This window comes from Neofelis nebulosa, chromosome 9 (genome assembly GCF_028018385.1).
Source record: "Neofelis nebulosa isolate mNeoNeb1 chromosome 9, mNeoNeb1.pri, whole genome shotgun sequence".
NCBI lineage: Eukaryota > Metazoa > Chordata > Mammalia > Carnivora > Felidae > Neofelis > Neofelis nebulosa.
The window spans coordinates 61,200,175-61,223,689 of record NC_080790.1 but is presented as its reverse complement, the minus strand read 5'-3'; the positions used below and the strand labels follow the sequence as shown (position 1 = coordinate 61,223,689).

General features: G+C 37.4%; 1 protein-coding gene across 3 annotated transcripts in view; it reads right to left on the bottom strand.

The window, feature by feature from the left end:
* Positions 1-9,513: 9,513 nt before the first annotated feature.
* Positions 9,514-23,515, bottom strand: part of XPO1 (exportin 1) — a 46,168-nt gene continuing 32,166 nt past the window's right edge. For all 3 annotated transcript variants that reach the window (XM_058683989.1, XM_058683990.1, XM_058683991.1), the window contains exons 10-25: positions 22,371-22,499; positions 21,543-21,701; positions 20,012-20,209; positions 19,101-19,239; positions 18,728-18,909; positions 18,493-18,649; positions 18,229-18,392; positions 17,513-17,647; positions 16,984-17,167; positions 16,578-16,684; positions 14,552-14,746; positions 13,681-13,849; positions 12,870-13,004; positions 12,628-12,787; positions 11,996-12,092; positions 9,514-10,636 (exon numbers count right to left, since the gene is read on the bottom strand). In XM_058683989.1, coding sequence (XP_058539972.1) covers positions 10,490-10,636; positions 11,996-12,092; positions 12,628-12,787; positions 12,870-13,004; positions 13,681-13,849; positions 14,552-14,746; positions 16,578-16,684; positions 16,984-17,167; positions 17,513-17,647; positions 18,229-18,392; positions 18,493-18,649; positions 18,728-18,909; positions 19,101-19,239; positions 20,012-20,209; positions 21,543-21,701; positions 22,371-22,499 — 2,457 coding nt within the window. In that variant the 3' untranslated portion in view covers positions 9,514-10,489. The remainder of the gene's footprint in view (positions 10,637-11,995; positions 12,093-12,627; positions 12,788-12,869; positions 13,005-13,680; positions 13,850-14,551; positions 14,747-16,577; positions 16,685-16,983; positions 17,168-17,512; positions 17,648-18,228; positions 18,393-18,492; positions 18,650-18,727; positions 18,910-19,100; positions 19,240-20,011; positions 20,210-21,542; positions 21,702-22,370; positions 22,500-23,515) is intronic.

Below are 23,515 nucleotides of genomic sequence, written 5' to 3'. Positions count from 1 at the left end.
CAATTATTGGATTAACCTGTCAGCCTTAATAACCAAAACTATCTTCCAGTGAAGCTAGGGGAAAAAAAAATCACATCTGTTAGAATACTGTTTATTAGAGTCAAATCTTTTTTTTTTTTTATTATTACAGCCAAATCTTTAAAGAAAATTTCATTTTCCAAAGGTTTACTTCAATTTCATAATTTCTATTAAACCAAATATACAAGGCTTGACTTGATGTCTGAACAGCCTTTTAAGGTTTTGCAGCATAGGATGTCATCCAGGTCCAAATATTCTTCTGATATGTCTTATTTCAACTCCCTGCTTTTCTTTTCTAAGATTTTATTTTTACGTATTAAAAAAAAATTAGGTGTATTTATTTTGAGAGAGAGACAGAGAGACACAGAGAGAGAGAGGGCAGAGTGAGAGAGGGAAAGGATCCCAAGCAGGCTCCAAGCCTGCACAGAGCCTGATGCAGGGCTTGAGCTCACAAACCACGAGATCATAACCTGAGCTGAGCACCAAGAGTCAGATGCTTAACCAACTAAGCCACCCAGATGCCCCTTAATTTTATCTTTAAGCAATCTCTACATCCAATGAGGGGCTTGAACTCACAACTCCGAGATCAAGGGTCTCAAGCTCCACTGACTGAGCCAGCCAGGCACCCCAATTCCCGCTTTTCAACCATATAATTTAATTCTCCTTGATTATTTTATATATGGTAGAAAATCAAACATTCAACACTATTTAAAGTGATTTATTTTAGGGGCTCCTGGCTGGCTCAGTCGGTTAAGTGTCCAATCTTGATCTTGGCTCAGGTCATGATCTCTCTTCCTCTCTCTGCCCCTACCCCACTCACGTGTGCACTCTCTCAAAATGAATCAATAAAGTTAAAAAAAATAATAAAGTGATTTGATTTACATCTTTTATTACATCATCCAGAGATAGGTGAATACAGTGAATTAGTGCCGAATTAAAATATCTAAAGTCTTCTAAACTTTTGGCTGAAAATCCAGATTGTCTCTCTAACACTGGCTTGTTCTGTGTAAAATTCAATCAGAATCTTATGTAAAGTTTCTCAATGAACTCATTTTTACTATAGCAACAGCAAAATTCAATATTATTTTAGATGTTTCTAGTATCTTCATAAGATCAATAATAACCTTAAATTATCTTAAAGCTTTGCTTTGAACTTCAATAAATAATTTTAAATATTTTTTCTCCATTTTTAAGGTAAATAATTACAATGCTTTAACTTTTTTTATTTCATTAAAAATTTTTCTTTTAATGTTTCATTATTTTTGAGAGAGACAGAGCGTGAGAGGGGCAGAGAGAGAGGGAGACACAGAATCCGAAGCAGGTTCCAGGCTCTGAGCTGTGAGCACAGAGCCTGACACCAGGCGTGAGCTCACAACTGCAAGATCATGACTTGAGCCAAAGTTGGATGCTTAACCGACTGAGCCACCCAGGCGCCCCTGAAGTCTCATCCATAATGATGGAATTTTATCATCTTGATATATGTTTTTCTGTAAGTTTTCTTATAATCTAGACTGTAATGATACACTATATGTACATTCTATTTTTTGGAAGTCTTTGTTAAAAAAATATTTTACATCTGAGTGTCCAATTTCACTTATCTTAACTATCCAATTAAAAAGTCAATTTGTATGTACTCTAAATATATACATTTAGACATATATTAACAGGGGTGCCTATAGGTGGCTCAGTCAGTTAAACTACTTCAGCTCAGGTCATGATCTCACTATTCATGAGTTTGAGCCCCACATTGGGTTCCTGCTGGCAGCGTAGTGTCCTCTTTGGATCCTCTGTCTCCCTCTTCCTCTCCGCCCCCTCCCCTGCTCACATGCGTGCATGGGTGCACTCACTTGCATGCATTCTCGCTTTCAAAAATAAATATTTAAATATATACAAACATAGGTAAATACACACCTTTTTTGTTGTTTTTATCACTATATTGATTAAACTCTTGGAAGTCATTATTCCTAATGGTTTATTGTACAAGTAGACTGCATGCATAGAAACATGCTTTATATTTTAACTTTTATTGCAGTTTTCAATTAAGGTACAATTAATGTAAATAAAATGCACAGATCAGGTATCATTTTGATTAATTTCAAAGTTGTACAACACCCATATAATCACTTTCTATTATCTTACATTAGTTTTGTCTGTTCATGAATACCATAGTAATGCAATTGTACATATGTAATTCCTTTTTTAAGTTTATTTATTTTGAGAGAGAGAGAGCAAGCAGGCGAGGGGCAGAGACAGAGGGAGAGAGAGAATTCCAAGGCTCTGCACAGTCAGTTCTACTGATGTAGAACTAGAACTCATGAACCGTGAGATCATGATCTGAGCCGAAACCAAGAGTCAGAGGCTGAACCTGAGCCACCCAGGTGCTCCTGTACATATATACTCCTTAATGTCTGGCTTACTTCACCTACATATTGTTTTTGAGATGTATCCCTTTTGTTGCATGTATTAGCAGGTTTCTTTCTTTTAAATTGTTGAATAGTATCATGATATTATTTTTTTAAATGTGTTTATTTATTTTTAAAGAGACAGAGATAGCACAAGTCGGGGAGGGGCAGAGTGAGAGATGGGGAGAGAGAAAAATCCCAAGGAGACTCCATGCTGCCAGCATAGAGCCCCACTCAGGGCTTGAACTCACAAAAATGCAAGATCATTAGCTGAGCTGAAACCAAGAGACCGACGCTTAACTGACTGAGCCCCCCAGGCACCCCATGATGTTATTATTATTTAAAAAAAAATTTTTTTTCCCAACGTTTTTTATTTATTTTTGGGACAGAGAGAGACAGAGCATGAACGGGGGAGGGGCAGAGAGAGAGGGAGACACAGAATCGGAAACAGGCTCCAGGCTCTGAGCCATCAGCCCAGAGCCCGACACGGGGCTCGAACTCACGGACCGCGAGATCGTGACCTGGCTGAAGTCGGACGCTTAACCGACTGCGCCACCCAGGCGCCCCAATGTTATTATTTTTTAAAGATGTCCCCATTGATGTCTCAGTTGGTTAAACGTCTGAATCTTGACCTTGGCTCAGGTCATGATCTTGAGGTTCGTGAGACTGAGCCCTACATCGGGCTCTGCGCTGAGCATGGAGCCTGCTTAGGATTCTCTCTCCCTCTCTCTGCTCTTCCCCTGCTCATACTCTTTCTTTCTCTCAAAATAAATAAACTTAAAGAAAAAAAAAGAATAGTTTGCTCTTAACTGATTGGACATATTGAATAAGGCTGATCTCATTCTGAAGATCTGATCTCAGCAGTGTATGAGACTCAAGACCCAGGGAAAAGGACATTCTGGGTCAGAGACTTGTTAAGGTACCAAGTTCAGAGAATTAATGTTCAAGCTGGATCTCTTATGTACTTCTCCTGTAGTACAAAATATAGTATATCCTAGCTTGCATAAAACTCTAGTCTTGTTCAATATGCTAAGAAGAGAGACTTAATAATTTAAGTGCATGTTGACCCATAATAGGCTCCAAAGAAATCCTCCTAGGGTGAGAGGACAAAGGAAGATTTCCTTTTTCTTTCCTTTTCTTTTTTTTTAAGTAATCTCTACACTCAACGTGGGGCTCAAACTCACAACCCTGAGATCAAGAGTTGCATGCTCTGTCAATCAAGCCAGCAAGGTGCCCTAAAGAAAGTTTTGTAAGTGGATCAAGTGGCTTCCATGTCAGAAGAGAAAAGCCTAGTTTAGTTGGCAAACTCTGGGTAAAAGACACAATTTTCTTGGGTATCCAAACACAGTAGAGAGAGCAGTGGTACTGTTTGGGCATTAGGTCAGTTACGAGTGCACCACGGAAAGGATTTTGGAATTTTCAAAATCCATTTTTCCAAAAGGCCTTTTTTTGCAATGGAAATAAAAGACTGCCCAAATAAACTTCCCCAACTCTTAGTACCCTTTCCCCTCCAAACTCTGTAAGTTCTCCTTTCCTTTAGGAAGCTTTTGAAGTTTTCATTTGTAAAGTCAGGATATTAGTTTTAATACTCTTTTTACTTATCTTGAAAACGGACACAGCAATTAGTAACAAAGACCAGAAGTAAATAAATGGTTTTGTCTGCCACCCTGTAGAGATGGAGCTTTTTTCAAATCATGGTCAGTGAATGACAAAGGCAGCTGTCACTGCCACAGGAGCAATTTCTTTGGCATTATCAGTACTTGAATGCTTAGGGAAGATTTTGCCTTTCCCATGGAGTCAACTGCCTTTTGTCCTTTATTTTCACTTAATACTTTTTGAACTTGTGGTAGAGGATGTTAGTTTCTTCAATTCACTCTCCCCCCTCCTCTTAATTGTATTTATTTATTTTTAAAAGTGTTTTTATTTTGAGAGAGGGGCAGAGAGAGGGAGACACAGAGAATCCCAAGCAGGCTCCACATTGGCAGTGCAGAGCCCAACATGGGGCTGGAAATCACAAACCGTGAGGTCATGACCTGAGCCAAAAACCCAAAAGTCAGACACTTAACTGACTGAGCCACCCAGACACCCAATCCCCTCCTCTTAAATAGAGTGCCGATTTTATTCAGAACAGCAAAGCATCCAAGTTTAAGATTGTATTTCTGAGCTTCTCTTGTTGGGTGGGGTATGGAGATGTACCTGGAAGTGTTCTGTTTCTGAGACTTGAAGTCTTAAAAGGGGAAGTTTCTTTTTCCCTGTCTAGAATGCAAATGCAGTAGCTGAAATTCTTGCAGCCATATTTGATGTTGGGTATAGAAAAAATTCCTAAATTGCCAGAATTCTAGTGATATCATAAAGCTTAGCTTCACAAGGTCTATATTATAATAACTCTGGACTTCACTGACACAAGTGGAAAACAAACATTGTCATTACTTTTGTTACATGGAGGGGGGAACCACATTAAAATGTTTATTTATAAGAACGTTCTCTTAGGAACCCCTGGATGGCTCAGTCCCTTAAGGTTGAGCACCCAACACTCTTGTTTTGGCTCAGGTCATGATCCTAGGGTTATGGGTTCAAGCCCCATGTGGGCCTCCAAGCTGAGCAGGGAGCCTTCTTAAGATTCTCTCTCTCTCCCCCTCTCCCCCAACTTGCACACTCTCTCTCTCAAAAAAAATATTAAATTAAAAAATATATATAACAATGTTATAATATATCTCTCTTAAATATACAACAGTGCCACCTTATCTGAGGGGAATATGTCCCAAGATGCCCAGGAGATGCCTGAAACCACAGATAGTATCAAATCCTAGATTTTTCCCTATACATACATACCTATGATAAAGTTCAATTTAAAACTTAGGCACAGTAAGAGATTGAGAATAAAATTGAACAATTATAAACATTCCTTAAAAAAGTTAATAAATGTGGTCTCTCTCAGATTATCTTATTGTTCTGTACTCACCCTTCTTGTGATAATGTGAGATGTGAAAATAAAGGGAAGTGAATGATGCAGGCATTATGACTTAGCGTTAGGCTACTACTGACCTTCTGAGCACTGGTCAGGAGGATCACGTGCTTCCGGACCGCAGTTGATCTCTGGTAACTGAAACCACAGAAAGTGAAACCCAGATAAAGGGGGACTACTATACTAACACTTTGCTAGCCACTGTTTTTTCCCTAGGGCCCCCACAATGAAATTTTAAAGGTTACCAGTGGAGAGGTAGGGCAGGTTTTTATCAGTCTGAGTTGTGGAGGATATAAAATGCAAGCTATGCTATAACACATGTGACAAATAAGACACTTTTAAAAAATAATGAAAAAATAACCAAATACAAATTTTAAGTAAAAAAATACCACTAAAGTTAAAAGTCATTAACTATAAATGCAAAAAACATAAACCTAAGTTGAACTCCCATTTGGAAGAACACAGGCCATGAAAGACATTCTTTGGAACTCTTGGGGAAACCTGAACATGGACTAGAGATTATGGAATTACTGTTAATTTTTTGAATTTACCCAGCATGTCTCATAGAGATGGAAAGCACAAAAGATAAGGAAGGGCCACCTGGGTGGCTCGGTGTCCAACTTCAGCTCAGGTCAGGATCTCACAGTTTTTGAGTTCAAGCCCTGTTTTGGGCTCTATGCTAAGAGCTCAGAGCTTGGAGCCTACTTTTGGATTCTGTCTCCCTCTCTCTGCCCCTCCCCGGCTCACATTCTCTCTCAAAAGTAAGTAAATATTTAAAAATGTGAACTGCCAAACAAAAAAAAACAAAAGATGGTAAGGGAAACTTTATCAGAATAGCACTTATCAAAAGTACTATTTATAGGGGCACCTGGCTGGCTCAGTTGGTGGAACATGCAACTCTTGATGTCAGGGTTGTTAAATTAAAACTCCACGTTGGGTGCAGAGATTAGTTAAAAATAAAATCTTAAGCAAAAAAGTACTAACAAGTAGTAGGTAAACATGCTTTATGTACTTTTATTTTACAGTTTATTAGTTTGAGATAAAGAGAGCACGTGTGTTCGCGAGTGATGGAGGGGCAGAGAATTTGAAGTAGACTCCACACTCAGCATGGAGCTTAACTCACGACCATGAGATCACAACCTGAGTCAAAATCAAGTCAGACATTGAACCGACTAAGCCACCCGGATGCCCCTTTATTTAAGTAAGCCCAATGTGGGGCTTGAACTCACAACCTGAGACCCAGAGTTGTATGTTTCATAGCAGCCTGTGACGGATTCTTTTATGAACCTCTTTTCCATAAAGATTTACCTTCACATCTTTACAGAATGAATTCTGCTGTTAACTTTTTTGGAGGAAAACTGAACACACACTACCAAATCGACCATTTAGTTCCTCTTGGTATTTTAATAATCTGTTTTTCAAACCCATGCTTGCCTATCTGTGCTGGCATCAAACATGAAATGTCTGCATCCTATGTAAGCCTACCAAAATAATTAGACTCCAAGTGAGATAAGGAAATGCCTGTGAAGACTGAACTCACACGTGATTTACTCACTTCTTTATTACAACTCAAAGAGGACATCAGCTGCAACACGTACCAAGAATGAGAAAACACTGCCAGTTCAGTGTATCTGATAGTCCTGCAAAATGCATAAATTGGCTACAGCAGCCTCTTTTTGAAATTTCATCCATCTGTTCACACTTTTCATGAATAAAAATGCATTGCTTGGTATTTGGTAGACAATTCCTTGCATTACAGATATGGACAGCTCCCTTGCTCAGGCCTCGAGAAAAATTTGGTTGCCACTTTGCACAAAAATACAGAATTGTGGTTACCCTTTGAACAATAAGATATCCTTCCTTAATAACGTTTATGCCCTGCTGCTTCTGTGTGCCTTTTTGTACATACAAGTTAACATTTTGATGTTGGACCTCCTTCTGAAGACACTTAGCAATTAAACTAATACACACAAAAGCCGATGACTAAGTTCACATGTGGAGAAAGTGGTATTGCTGGGATACCAGAAATTAAGAGGGCATGGACTGTTAAGATATACTCTAATTTGGGGCACCTGAGTGGCTCAGTTTAGAGTCCCGACTCTTGAATACAGCTTGGGTCATGATCTCAATGGTTTGAGATTGAGCCTCACATCAGGCTCTGTGCCGACAGGAGAGCTTGCTTGGAATTCTATCTCCCTAGTCCCTCCCTTGCTTGTGCTTTCAAAATAAACACTTAAAAAAAAACACACACACACAAAAAACCCAGATATACTCCAATTTCAGAGCAACTAAAATGTGAAAAAATGCACCCTACAGTTAGCTATGGCATCAGGCATATTGGCAAGTTTCTATATAAATCCTCCGAACCATCCAGGGACTTGGCTCTGGGTTCTCATTTTTGAAAGTAGTTCACACGAGTTACCCAAGATTGTCCATCTAATGAGTGCCTAGACCACGATTCAGTGCCACGGACTATGGAAGATAATTCCATTTCTCCCTCACAACAATTGAGACTGGGGGGGTGCCAGGGGTGTCCGTACGTTAAACGTCCAACTCTTGATTTTGGCTCAGATCATGATCTCATGAGTTTGAGCCCAGGATTGGGCTCTTTGCTGGCAGCACAGAGCCTGCTTAGGATTCTCTCCCCCAGTGTCTCTGCCTGCCCCCATGCTCTCTCTCAAAATAAATGAAAACAAGTTAAATAGCGCCATGCCAAATACTCAAAATGGCCAGTATCAGTGTGCTTTGCTGTAGAATACCTTGAGGGTAATCCAAATATGATCAAAATAAAATCAAGCAAGGAGAAGAAATGTCCAGTCTAAATTTGTTATCACTAGTTTTCTCTAGTTTTGGTCAATTTTTTGTTCAATAGCTAACACAAGCTTCATGCAAGGGACTCAACTATGGGAAAGAGCATACCTCTGATGAAATCTTTGTGTAAAGAAAACAAGTTTGAGGCTTCTAGTTCAATTTATGGATTCTCATTGAATGTATTTACTTTATATAAACACTGAAGAAATACTTCTTCTAGGCTATGGTTCTGTAACTAATTACCCTTATTAAGGTATACATTTAATATCTCATGGAGTTCAAAATAATATGCAGGGTTTATTAAAATACAGGACAGTAACAGAAGTCAGAAGAGGAAATGGGAGGTAAGTTATTCTCAATCCAAAAAAATGGGAGGGAAGTTATCTCTCTCTCCAAAAAAACCCAAAAAAACATTAAAGAGTCAAGTTGCCAATTATTTCTAATTCAAAGTGGACTACTGCCAAGGCCTGTTTCCTTGCAACATCTAAAACCTACCAAGAGTGCAAGGGAGGGGGGGAGGGGGAGGGGTACACAGTGGATGTGCTGGAAGGTAAGAAAATTCTGTATGATCATAAGCAGAAATGGTAACAGCTATTCAGAAACGATATATTTTACAGCACGTTCAAATACAGCATAAACAATCTGAACTTAAACTCTTGTGTGATCAAAGAAAACCTCTTAAAAGGTGTTTTTAAGCAAACACCAATGAGAACTAAGCAAAGATTTTAACAAAGCTAAAGTCTAAAAGTTTTCCAATGTTCTTTTAATATATTTAAACTCTTACCATTTACTGCCCTGGAAAAAAGTTTTATGCAGGATTGTATTCCATTGAAATGATAGTTTTGCCAAAGCCTATAAAAATTAAGAGGACTACAGCAATTACACAATATTGCTGACTCTGCATGAACATGAGGCACTTCAAACGTTTACCTTTTGGTTTAAGTTTATAGATGGTTAGATTCAATCCTCTGGAAACAGGGTCACCCAAGCCACTTTTCTGTTTCTATTCCCCTAGTTGTTGCCCTTTCATGTTTTACAGGACATCTACACATTGTCCTCTTTCTTTCCTTTCTTAAAGGGATATGGCAACTTTCGAAGTGTTAGATTTTACAAGAATACAATTAAGGCTATCCGCAAGCTTCTTACACTTGGGTTCTCATTCTCTTTGTTACCCCTTAACTCCAGAAACCCTAGAGATAATATATGTAAACCAACAAGTGTCAAACTTCACTTAATAATGTTACCTAAAATGTAAAACACGTAACAAAACCACTTTCATTAATACAGGAATAATCTTGAGCCAATAAAGGGAGAGAATAAATGTAAACCAAGTTTATTTTGCTTTTTAAGTAGTGTTCTTAAAGCACTACAGCTTGGTAAACAATGTAAATTAGTATAAGTCATCTCAAAAGCCAGAGTTTTGTTTTGTTTGTTTTTTAATGAGTTGTTAAAAAGATGCAGCCTATTCTAACAGGATAAATATTTTTAACCATTTCACTTCGAGTTAATGAAGGCTCACAAATGAGCAACACTCCTCATTGAGGAAAACAAAAAGCTGTTGTCGACAAGCGACAGCACACACACACAAAAACAAAAAGAACTGTGTAAAAATAACTAACTGTGTTCCCATATTTTTTGAAGTCGCTTTACAATGGGATGATATGCACATGATCTTGCTGCAAACTTGCCATACAGACTTGTAATACATGTAGTCTAGACAAACGATTCAGTCCAAGAGGTGCTAACTTCAGACAATGCAGCACTATAATCCTTTTAACAACGCAATTTGTTTTACTCATTATCTTTTCTTCTAGGCTGAAATACAGGCTAGAAAGAAAATGCTCCCTAATTAAAAATTGGTACTGTTTACAGGAAAACTGTGTAATTTTGCATTAGAATTTACAAGTATATGTTCAAATTGAATTTACCTCCTCCCCCCATCCCAGCCACAACATGGGCATGAAGTAAAATTTTTAAAAATGCCTTAATTTTTAACTTCATGCAAACTAAATAAAGATGACCAAAACAAAAGCTTAAACAATGGAAGGATATTTCACAGAAAATTTCTTATACAAAAAACACATAAGAAAAAGGGCCACTAGGTGACATTTTAATTTACAAATTGGCATCATTTTGGTCGACAAATATCCAGATGCTGTTTTCTTCTGCTAACAAGTGTTGCAGAGAGGGGAAAAAAACAAAAACCAAAAAACAAAAACAAAACAAAACAAAAACCCCAAAAAACAAAAACAAAAACAAAAAAACCCCAAAAAACCCAGCATCACTTTGGATTTTAATCACACATTTCTTCTGGAATTTCATGTGGATTAAGGATGCCAGGGACAGACATTTGAAGTTTATGTTTCTCTTCCTGAGCCTGTCGAAGGGCTGTTTCTCTTTCTTCCAAAAACAGATCAGATGTATCTTCACCTGCAAACTCCTGTGAAAACAAGATAGTTGAGCTGTCAAAAAAACCCAAAACTTCAATTTTGGAAAAAAGACCTGCTTTGGAAAAAAAAAAAAAAGCATAGACAAGGACCTTCTTTTGCTTACACAAGAATAGAATTTATCCTTCCATTGGTTGGATTTCCTTTTTTTTTTTTTTTTTTTCATTTATTTTGGGGGTGGGGGGAGAGAATGCGTGTGCATGGTACACGTAAGAGCAGGAGAAGGGTACAGAGAGAGGGAGAGAATCCCAAGCAGGCTCTGCACTGTCAACACAGAGCCTGACACGGGGCTTGATCCCACGAACTGTGAGATCATGATCTGAGCTGAAATCAATGAATTAGAGGCTTAACCGACTGAACCACCCACGTGCCCCCACTGGCTGGGTTTAATTTATGGTATATTTATACAATTCCGTGTAGCTAAATTAAAACCAAGGGTGGCAGTTCTGGGGATTAAAAAAAGGTTATATAAGAAGTGGCATGTCTGATATCATATATAGAATACGCTTCATAAACAAAGATTTAAAAACCTATTTCATGGGGCACCTGGGTGGCTCAGTCTTGGTTAAGCATCTGACTCTTATTTTGGCTCAAGTCATGATCTCACAGTTTGCGGCGAGTTTAAGCCCCGTGTCAGGTTCTGCGCAGACAGTGTAAAGCTTGCCTGGTATTCTCCCTCCCCCCCTCCCTCTTTCTCTCAAAATAAATGAATAATTAAAAAAAAATTACCTAATTTGTCAGAATTCCCTAAAATGGACTCCTAACTAACCAAATGGGTATAAATCCCCAAAGGGACTGCCAATATATTTCTTCCCCCATTTTCCACAATTTAAAAATCATCTGTAGGATATATTCACAATATTGCAACAGACCTTTATATCATCTAAAATGAATTATGTTAGGGGCGCCTGGGTGGCGCAGTCGGTTAAGCGTCCGACTTCAGCCAGGTCACGATCTCGCGGTCCGTGAGTTCGAGCCCCGCGTCAGGCTCTGGGCTGATGGCTCGGAGCCTGGAGCCTGTTTCCGATTCTGTGTCTCCCTCTCTCTCTGCCCCTCCCCCATTCATACTCTGTCTCTCTCTGTCCCAAAAATAAATAAAAAAGCGTTGAAAAAAAAAAATTTTAAAAATAAAATGAATTATGTTAGTAACACATTTCCAAAAACATTTTAAACCCATCCTCTTGTCAACTATGTTTTATAGTTATTCACTGTGAATCAGTCTCAAACTAGGTAAACCTGCATATTATTCAAAAAGTCCATTCATTTTGCTTCACAAAAAAGTGGTTAATTCCACAAAGCAACTAATCATATTCAATCTTAATACTTCTGTCAAGTGCAAAGAAAATACATACCTTTATTTGTACTAGGAAATCCCTAAGATGTTCCTTGAAAGCAGGAATATCCTGATTTAAGCTGAAAAGCCCTGTCACAAAGAGCTTTACTTGAGCACTGCAAATCAAAACACAACAATTAAATAATCACTATTTTTAAAATGAAAAATGTATGCGTATTAAAAGGCATATTTAGGGGCGCCTGGGTGGCTCAGTCGGTTAAGCGTCCAACTTCAGCTCAGGTCACAATCTCGCGGTCCGTGAATTTGAGCCCCGCGTCGGGCTCTGGGCTGATGGCTCGGACCCTGGAGCCTGCTTCCGATTCTGTGTCTCCCTCTCTCTCTGCCCCTCCCCCGTTCAACCTCTGTCTCTCTCTGTCTCAAAAATAAATAAACGTTAAAAAAAAAAATTTTTTTTTTAAAGCATATTTAGGGGCGCCTGGGTGGCTCAGTCGGTTAAGTGGCCGACTTCGGCTCGGGTCATGATCTCGCGGTCCGTGAGTTCGAGCCCCGTGTCAGGTTCTGTGCCGACAGCCTGGAGCCTGCTTTGGATTCTGTGTCTCCCTCTCTCTGCCCCTCCTCTCCTCATGCTGTCTCAAAAATAAATAAAAACATTTTAAAAAATTAAAAAAAAAAAAAAAAAAGCATATTTACTCTTGTAGATGAGGGAATGCAGATTTAAGGAGATTTGCCACATATTCCTGAATGAACATTTGGTTGTTAACCGGATTTCCAGGATTTAACGGTGTACTTATTTTTCCTTCTTCAACCAAATTAAACATATATGCAAGTATTGATGCATGCATTGTCAAACCTGTTGATAAAAAGAACATTATGAACTCCATCATGTAATAGCAATGGAAACCCTTAACATTTTCATGGCTTTATGTGCTTACCAGCAGTATGTGAGGTGTCTGTCACAACAGAAAAGATATGCTGAAGAATATCACAAAAATACGTCTGATAGAAACTCTGAGCTGCAGCTTCTTCTTGTGCAACATTTTGTAAGAGTGTAAAAAGTATCTGTAAGCCTGAAATGTATAGAACACCAAAAAAGTCAATTCTCTCCCTATCAACTCTAAAAACAGCATTACCAAGTACACATCTATTACAGAAACCAATTACTGTTTAAAAACAAAATAGGGGTACCCAGGTGGCTTAGTCAGTTGAACATTCGACTCTTGATTTTCAGCTCAAGTCATAATCCAAGAATTGTGGGATGGAGCACAGTGTTGGGCTCCACACTGAGCACGGAGCCTGCTCAGGATGACAGCTTTCTTTCCCTCTCCTCAATTTGCACCCTCTCTCTAAAATAAAAATAAGTAGGATAAACCACGACATCTCTAGCAGGAGATGCAAATTTCCTGCTAAAGATGTCGTGGTTTATCCTTATTTTGACCCTTACTGGCACAGAGGCAAAGCACATGAGGGAAAAGGAAACAAACAGTGGATAAGAGAGGTTCCTTTACTTTGAATTTTATGCCCATTTCCCCATAATTCAATCCTGCCTATGGACTCACTATGGAAGAGATAATTAAACTGCTTTTAGGACTTTCTTAAACCTATATATACAACTGATGCACTCAAACAAATCCCTGATAACAAGCGCTAGCTACCTAGCTACAAATACAGCCCTACCTGTAAGAATCTATAGGTTATATATTGGTAGGGCAAATGAATAAAAGGACCTAATTTCTATGTATTTACCTGTATCTGCAACATTCCTCATAGTGTGTTTGAAAGCCCAAATAATGGAGTCCAAAACAAGTTTAAATTGTGCAGGTGGTATAGCCAGGAATGCTGGGAAACAATGAGAATTGACAGCCTGAAGTAGTAAGAAGAAGTTTGTTCTGTGTTCAGGATACTCCTCAAAGTCCTAGAAATAAATGGTGAGAACAAAGTTTCAATGCCTTAATTATGTTAAATAAGACAGAAGAAGTAAACACTAATTTATTACAAAAGTTTGGAGTTGTTAGGGGCCCCCTGGTGGTTTAGTCAGTTAAACGTCCAACTCCGGATTTAGGTTCAGTTCAAGATCTCAGGGGTCAGGCTCCACCCTGACAGTGCAGGGCCGGCTTGGGATTCTCTTTGTCCCTCTACCTGTCTGCCCCTCCCATGCTAGCTAGCATGTGCATGCTCTCTCTCTCAAAGTAAACAAAACAAAAAAACCCACATAAAGAACATCACATTTTCTAGTAACTCCGAGTATTACTACCACTTTATGATAGGGACTTTGAAACTGCTAATAGAGATTTGAAATTTTACCTACTGTGTAAATTCAGACTTACATCTACATTTTTCCTTCTTGCTTAATATATTTTCCCATTTCTTATAAGCATAAATGCTAGCTGCTATTTGAATGTTACATACAGCCTATCAAATTTACCCCTATTTGGCTGTTAAGATCTCTTTTAACAGAAAAAATTTTTAAAAAGTATTTCTCTTGTCTGCAAGTTCAAATATTTAACTCCAGATTTTAAAACTTATACTATTCTCATAAGTATCATTTATGCTTTCAAGAATTGCAAGGATACATACTGCAAAATTTCTCATTACAACTGTAAGGTAAACCACATACCTTATTTATCATATTCAATGTGCATTCAAAAACAGCATCAAATATTTGAGGTATTTCAGCTGTTATATGTCCTCCTAACTTATTGACAATAATAGCCATAGTACTAAGCACTTCTGGTTCTCTAGCAGCTGGGACATTTCTCTGATAATCAATGAGAACTGCATCCAATAGAGGAGGAACAAAATTTTCGGCTACCTGTTAAAAAAAAAAAAAGTTGTATTCTATGTGTATTTGCTAACTAATATAGTTAGATGGGTGTTGTACTGACATTTAAGTTAAGTATCTGCTTAAGACTGGAAAACTGCACAATTTAATTTGGTTTTGGAGACTAAAACTTTTTTTAGCAAAAGAAACCAAGCAAGTGGCTTGGAAACCAACCCATATCAAGCAAGTGGCTCCATGTTACTATGATAGGACCAGGATTTTATGTGAGATAACTTAGCTAATTGGAAAGAAAATTCCTCCTAACCAATACTATCAGTTTCGTCAATGCATAGTATCTGTAAAAACCATGCAGGTTCATATATAATAAAAAATAGACACCCATTCAATGATTTTTTTTTAACTTAATGAATACTAACTGGTAAGTATCTTAATGAACAAAAATAATAACCATACCTTACACTTGTAAAAGGAATTGGAACTGTACCACAAAGACCATGGGTTTCCATGAGTCTCAATAAACAGGATCTTAAGGTGTAACTTACATGCTTTTAATAGTTTCTTTACTAAGACATGCACATTAAATACAAGCAATGTTTCTTGCAACTGAAGATTACCAGTGTTAGTAGTGCCCTACCATACAAAACAGATCTAGTAAAAATTTAAGAATAAGCACATTATTTTTCCAATAAGCTACTTGTTCTTAGACCAGAACTGGTTTCTCATTTTACTCTCAACACTGTAATAATTCTTTTCCCAGAAACTGAATCTTCAGTGTGTTTTTCAGTATTTTATCGTGAGAACTGCACAGTTTTCTGAACAAATTTCCTGAAAATATGTTAAGGAACAACACTGAAATTTCAACATTATGAAAGTAAACAGCACATGTGTCAACCAGTGTTTCCACGTAGCAATGATGAACAGAAAAGGATTTTCTGCAATGTTCCAAGGAAAGAGAATGAAATGGTAGAATAAAGAAAGAATACACGGGGCGCCTGGGTGGCTCAGTTGGTTGGGCGGCCGACTTCGGCTCAGGTCATGATCTCGCGGTCCGTGAGTTCAAGCCCCGCGTCGGGCTCTGTGCTGACAGCTCAGAGCCTGGAGCCTGTTTCAGATTCTGTGTCTCCCTCTCTCTGACCCTCCCCCGTTCATGCTCTGTCTCTCTCTGTCTCAAAAATAAATAAACGTTATTTAAAAAAAAAAAAAAAAAAGAAAGAATACACATTAAAAAAAAATAATAAACTTTTTCCCAAGTTGAGGCATATAGACCCTGGTTTAATTTCTGAGAACCAATTAAAACCAAAAGAAGTGGGGAACCTGGGTAGCAGAGTTGGTTAAGCATGCAACTCTTGATCTCGGCTCAGGTCATGGTCTTATTCTTGAGCCCAAGTCCAGCTCTGCGTTCACAGTGTGGAGCTTGCTTGGGATTCTCTCTCTGTCCCTTCCCTGCACGCACACACACTCTCTCAAAATAAATAAATAAACAAAACAAAAAACCTAAAAGAAGAGATTTTTAATCCCTCTAACTGGGAAAGCACTTACTCTCACTGCAGAGGCAAACTAATGACAGCTTTGTAAATTGCTCTGAAAAATCCCAAAAGAACACAAAAAATTTTACCCTATCCGTAGAAAAATGAAATGGCTTGAGCTACCTTGTTACATATCACCACTGTCCCCCACTAAGAGCAATTTCTTAGGAACATGGTATATATTAACTAATATTTTAAAGTATTTGAGGACTAAAAAAATAGGACACTAAAATAATCCCCCCAATATGTGCATCGAAATTACCTTTAATTGGGCAATATGCATATATAGGAAAATACAACATCCACTTAAACAAAAAGTGTAACGTTTCACTTACCATCTGTGGATCATTGGACCGGCTCACCCAACCAGATATTAACTTTAAAGTTTCCCTTTTTACAGTTCGCATACTTCTAATCAACGGTTGCTTTGTAACCATCTCACCTAAAAAATACAATCCAGTGGAATCCAACTTGACAACTAAAATTCTACATCAGTAGTTTGTTTCAGACACTATTAGCTCCCATTTACCACACAAAAACTTAAAGACAGAGGCACAGAAATAAATGTACCGGGAAAACAAATTTAGACTAATTTTACAAGGGAAAGGGAATTCAACTGGTTAAAAATAATTGTCTGGGGTCATGTGGGACATTGGGAGAGTTAACTTAAATCCATGAGAAATGAATGTTTAAAGAACTGACTTGTCATACACCACTCCACAAAAGTTCAGAATCACTTACCATTAGCTTGGATAGCTGCTGAAATATTTTCACTGAGGCACTTGTATACATTAAGCATATCTAAATAAATTCTCCCAAGCTGAATTACAAAGGGGTGTCCAACAGCTTTGCAGGCTCTAACATTTGTTTTCAATATGCTACCGAGCTGCTTGACTGTTTCAGGATCTTTAAGTATATCCACATTCTGTGAAGGACAAGTAACAAATTTCATTAATCACATGAAATTTACCTTTGTAATTACTAAAGGAAAAAACACTACCTACACCTTACTCCAAACCACCCGCACATTTATAATCTGAGAGTAAAACAAATACAAAAATCTTTATTGCCTATGTCTACAAGAATAGAAAGTGTCCCACTAAACCATCAAAACAGAGTAAGATTATAGTGTAATTCTTTTTAATGTGCAAAAATGCAGAAACCATTCATGGATAACGAATACACATCAAAGGTACTGAATTCATTACTTTTTGTAAATAACATGTCTTGCATTCCGTTAGAACTTTGAAAAAAAAGTAGTAAAACTTACTTTGGTTGCCTGCTGGATTATGCTATCCCAAACCTGATTAGGAAGTAGCATATATTTTTCTATTAAATGTTCTTGCACTGTTTGGTCTGTTTGTGCACCAATCATGTACCCCACAGCTTCATAAAATGTATGGACCTATGTACAAAGGCAGACATTTTACTTAAGAAAAAAAAAAAGTTCATTTATTTGGGGGGCGGGGGGAGGCAGGGAGGAGACTGAGACAGAGAGCACATGCACGGGAGAAGGGGAGGGGCAGAGAGAGAGAAAACCTCAAGCAGGTTACACTCTGTCAGTCAGCACAGACACTGACACGGGGCTCGAAGCCATGAACCACAAAGATCATGACCTGAGCAGAAATCTAGAGTCAGATGCTTAACCAGATGAGCCACTCATGCGCCCCCAGATATTTTACTTTAATGCATCATAAGGAAAGCAATTCATGTTTGTAGTGGAACTTATTTTATGAGTGTGAGAAATAACTTGCATCAGGTAGACAAACAGCCTAACAAACTTCTGGTTAAATTTTTGTCTCATTATGAACATTTAACCACTCCAACAGAGAGGTGGGTGGAGGGGTAGGTGAAATAGGGAGGAGGATTAACACGCGTACTTATGATGGGTCCTGAGTGATGTATGGAACTCTCTATTCCCATTAATGCATTCCGATTAAAACAGTAGTCATTTTCTAAGAGAGATATACTCGGAGCTCTACATACCTGTTGAGGCTGAAGATCACAAATTATGGTGTTGATATTGTTCAAAATTTCATCAATAAATGGCATTACTTCTCCAACCTGAACCTGAACAAAATGCCTGCGGCATTTTTGAGCTATTTTAATGAAAGTATCACAAGCCATATCTTGGACTCCATCATGGGTCTCTAAACAAAACAAAAACATTTATCATAAGATTTTCAAGAAAAAATGTTTTTGTTCAAGAAGCATAGAATAACTAAGTAATATATATTAAAGAGGATTTACCATGCATGAATTCAAACAACTTGTTAACTACAGTCTTTAAAAATTTCCAGTGAGCTCTTAAAAATCTTGGATATTGACCTACTATGTACATGATATTTGAAGCGATAATAGCTTTATTATCTTTGCCTCTTTTCTGTTCACATAATCCTAATAGATCCTGTAAAACAAGAGAAATTTCAGTCATTTAGAATAAAATACAGTGACCTAAAGGTTCCAGTTGCTACCACTCGCATACCTTTATAACAGTAACAAGAAATCGTTTTTCATCCTCTTCATGCATTGCTCCACTAATGGAGCCTATTGCCCAACACAATGTATTCAAATTTTTCCATGACCACTCTGTACCATTCACTTGATTGTGAAGCTTCTCAGTCATTATTCTTTCTGTATCTACATAATCCAGGTGAGTGAGATAAACTATAAAGGAAGGGAAAAGGTTCCAAAACGTCAAATAGCAAAACTCTATGAATAGAAATATTAACTAAGAAATAACAGCACATTAATAAAGATGGTTGTTGACAAATTCAGAAAACTATACATTTCCTAGTATTTTGACCCCAAGAGAATTCCAAAGATGAAGATTAAATTGACAGCATTTATTAACTTACCTAATGTTTCTCTCATATTCTTATACAAATTAATGGAATCTGTATCCTTCATGAATTCTCTTACAACTTCTCCCTGATCATTTTCTACAACCAATACTTCCTCTGGTTTAGCCATACGACTAACCATTAATAAACGGACCTATTCAACAAATACAAGAAAAACCTGTTACCTCTATGAAATCAGCCACATCCAGCATAGGAAAAAAAAATTAAGAATAAGCACTTTATACTTAGACCAACATACCTCCCAAAATTGTTCTCACAATATAAAATATAGACATTTAGAAAATAGAATTCTACAGTAAGTTTTCTAATGTTATTTATCATGAATAAACATCTACTGTTAAGTTTCCTGTGTCTCATCTAGAGACTGATTCAGTAGATTGGTAAGTGATATCTTAACTTGCATTTCTTTTTTTTAAACTTTTAATGTTTATTTATTTTTGAGAGAGAGACAGACAGAGTGCGAGCAGGGGAGGGGCCGAGAGACAGGGGGAGACAGCATCCGAAGCAGGCTACAGGCTCCGAGCCGTTAGCACAGGATCTGATGCGGGGCTTGAACTCACAAAAGGTGAGATCACGACCTGAGCCTGAGCCAAAGCCAAAGTAGGCCGCTTAACCCACTGAGCCACCCAGGCACCTCTTAATCTGCATTTCTAACAAACTCACTGGTGGTGCTGATGCAGTATACTCGTAAGGCCACACTACTAAAAACCAAAGCTCTTAAACCAATCCCTTTCAATGGTCTAGTTTTGAACGGGCATGAAAAAGTTGGGATTCAATTTTTGCAACTCTTTTATTTGGATAGATTATAAAAGCCAAAATAAAATAAAACCCACCATTTGCATTTAGTCTTCAAAATCACAGCAAGGAACAGGAAGAGTGAGCAATCAACCACCCAATTGAGTTACCTTGGATAACACGGGCAAATACAGCTGTCTCCTGGGAGGAACATCAAAATGTTGGCTTCCAGATAGCAACGGAGAAGCAGATGTAGAGAATGGGCTCTCTCTATAGAGTTCAGCTGCTAAATGATTCCAGTACTCAAGACAAATCTTAAAGATTTCAGTTTCCTCCACTTCTGATACCAACAACATATAATGAAGGGCCTACAAAGAAGACCAAAACTATCAAAATAATCCTTAGACATTATTATCCTACCACAAATTGCCTTCCACTCATTACATTAACAGGAAATAAAAATTCATGCTTCATTTTACACAACTGTTTCATCATTCATCTAACACACTACAGATATTCTGTAGGAACAAATTGTGCTTTCTTCATCCCTTTTTTTACATGTTTATTTTTGAGAGAAACAGAGAACAAGTGGGAGAGGGGCCGAAAGAGAGAGGGAGACACAAAATTCTAAGCAGGCCCCAGGCTTTGAGCAGTCAGCACAGAGCCCAACACGGGGCTCAACCAACAAGCCGGATCATGACCTGAACTAAGCACGAAGTTGGATGCTTAACCCATTGAGCAAAGCAGGCGCCCTTCTTCTTCCTTTTATTAATGTTTCATTAATTTATTTGTTTTTGAGGGAGAGAGAGAAAATCCCAAGCAGGCTCTGTGCTCAATCTCATGAACCATAATCAGGAGTTAGGACATTTAACTGACTGAGCCAACCAAGGACCCCAAACTGTGTCTTCTGACAGGTCCTGGAATACTTCAAAAACCTTATGTAGTTATTAGCCAATACATATGTTAATTAAGTCCCCTAAAAAGGTATGGACATTTAGTACCAATAGTAAACTGTAAACAATCCAAATATCCATCTACTCAGGAGTGGACATGCAAAATATGATATAATCATACAATGGAACATTATTCAAAGAATAATGAAATGAAACACAAAGAAATGAAATATATAGGCTGCAAGATGAATGAACCCTAAAAACATGCTAAGTGAAAGAAGCTAACTACAAAAACCATGAGCCCATTTATATGAACGGTTCAGAATAGGTAAACCCACAGAGAGCAAATAAGTGGTTGCTAAGGAGCTGGGGGGAGAGCAGAATGAGGGATTATTTTAATAGGTATGTCACCCTTTGTGGGTGATGAAAAGGTTTTAGAAAAGGTGACAGTTGATAACACTGTGAATGTCACTAAACTGTACACTATAAAATACAGTTTTACGTTACATGCATCACACTTCAATTTTAAAGACTATCTTTAGACTCCATCTCAGAAATGTCTGAGTACCCTTTAGGAATTTAATTTTGATAATAAAATTACTGATCTGGCATTATTGAGAATATAAAAAAGCAAATTCAGCCTGTAACTCAGAACATATTTTTATGCACTGACGAGTAAGAGGTAAGAAGATACATCAAAGGTACAGACATTCATAAAAGGGTAGACATTTTAGAACAAAGGCATTTCTGAAAAAGCTTTCATTATATAGAGAAGAATTTCAGAAGCCAGAGGCTTCATAAAGCCTACCTCCATGAGTGTTTCCCTGAGATTTAACCTTTTTTCTATAAGTTGACCATGTTCCTTAAGAAAGGTGCAGAGAAACAAACTGAGATTCTGAATAAAGTTCTGTTCATCATCTTTTCCATTTGAGTACGCAAGTCGAATATTGGTATTTAAAGGTAGCATCTACAAGTTTAAATATGGACAAGTTTAAATATGGTCTGAGCCTGTATTTTAAAACCCACAAAAGACATTATTTCTAAGCCCTAAAATTTGATCTCCTTGTTACTAATATTAAACCATAGACTTAAACAGATTATTCTTCACTAGAAACCTTTGGTTCTTTATAGTTGTTTTTGTGTTCTGGCTTCTGATTTTTAAAAATGCTACAAGTGATAAGATTTCTTTTCAATTTTTCCGTTATCAGACTTTTCCTTCCTTAATGTTATTAGAAACAAAAATATTCAAGTAATTCATTCGTATTGTAAACACAAACTGTTATGTAGTATTATGAGTAACATTCCGAATAATTTCCTACATACCTAATCAAGATTGCTCTGGACCATCTCTTTAGTTTAGAGACATAAGTTTTCAGAAGAAAAGCTAATACTTAAACCTCAGGTTTCCAAGTTTTTAAATTCTGTTTAAATATATTACTATGATACTCCCAGAATCTTTATTTCAAGGAATTTTCAAAATGTTCACTAAAACCTCTACCTAATCTTATTTTATATAATAAATACACAATCACATTATAGCAGATCTGTTATGATTGATTAGTTGTGACAAAGCAGTTCAACCTAACTTTTTCCAAAGCACTAAAATTATTTAGTCTGTTGTTAAGTGTTGTATTACCTGTTTTAGCTGCATCATTGTCAGTGTAAATAATGTTACAAATTGTTCCTCATATTGGCTTACACTTACACCAGCAATCTCAGTGAGGCACTTCAGAGAGACATTTCGAAACATTGGAACATTCAGGAACTATTTTAATAAACGAAGCATAAAATTAAATGGCCATTAATACTTTATTAACAATTAAAAAAAATAAAGGTTTTAACAATTGAGAACATAAGAGGGAAAAAAACAGATAAATGGATAGATACATTTTGTTTGCACATATATTTTGAGGAAATTTCATTATACATCCAATAGACAGTAAAAGCTTCAGGAGCAAACTGTGCTTTATTTTGATAGGTCTTCAGACATCTAAAACACAAAGTTGCTTAGTGACTTCCCAAAATCTATTATATGCCTTAATTAAGGACATTATGTTTTTTTTTTTTAATGTTTATTTATTTTTGAGACAGAGAGAGACAGAGCATGAACGGGGGAGGGTCACAGAGAGAAGGAGACAAAGAATCTGAAACAGGCTCCAGGCTCTGAGCTGTCAGCACAGAGCCCGACGCGGGGCTCGAACCCACGAACCGTGAGATCATGACCTGAGCCAAAGTCGGACACTTAACCGACTGAGCCACCCAGGCGCCCCAGGGACATTATGTTTTATGCATAGTCTAAGAAAGTCCCAGGATTTACTTAGGATTTTAAGAGATGGGCAGCACACCTAGGATTAACAAACGTGTGACAAAATTGGCATACCATTTGTGGATGGCAATTTGGTAAGCACCAAAAACCTTAAAAAAGAAATAACAGACATGCCTATTGCCCTGATACATGTATAAAATTTATGCAAAATAAATATTTAGAAAAGTAGATAAGTGTCATTATTATTTCACAATGTTTCCTCTGCAGTACAACTGACAATAAGTTTTATATATAATTATCTACCAATACAATGTCTCAAGTATTATAAATTCACATATTAGAACAGAGTATTACCTCAATGAACTGAACTATAAAGCCTCAAATGTTAAGTTATAATAAGGCCTCAATTAGGCATAAAAATTTATTCATCGTATCTGCCAAGAAAACATCTGGAAAAATAATACACCAATTGGTGGTACCCAGTCATCTCTGGATGAACAATTATTAAGATCTCA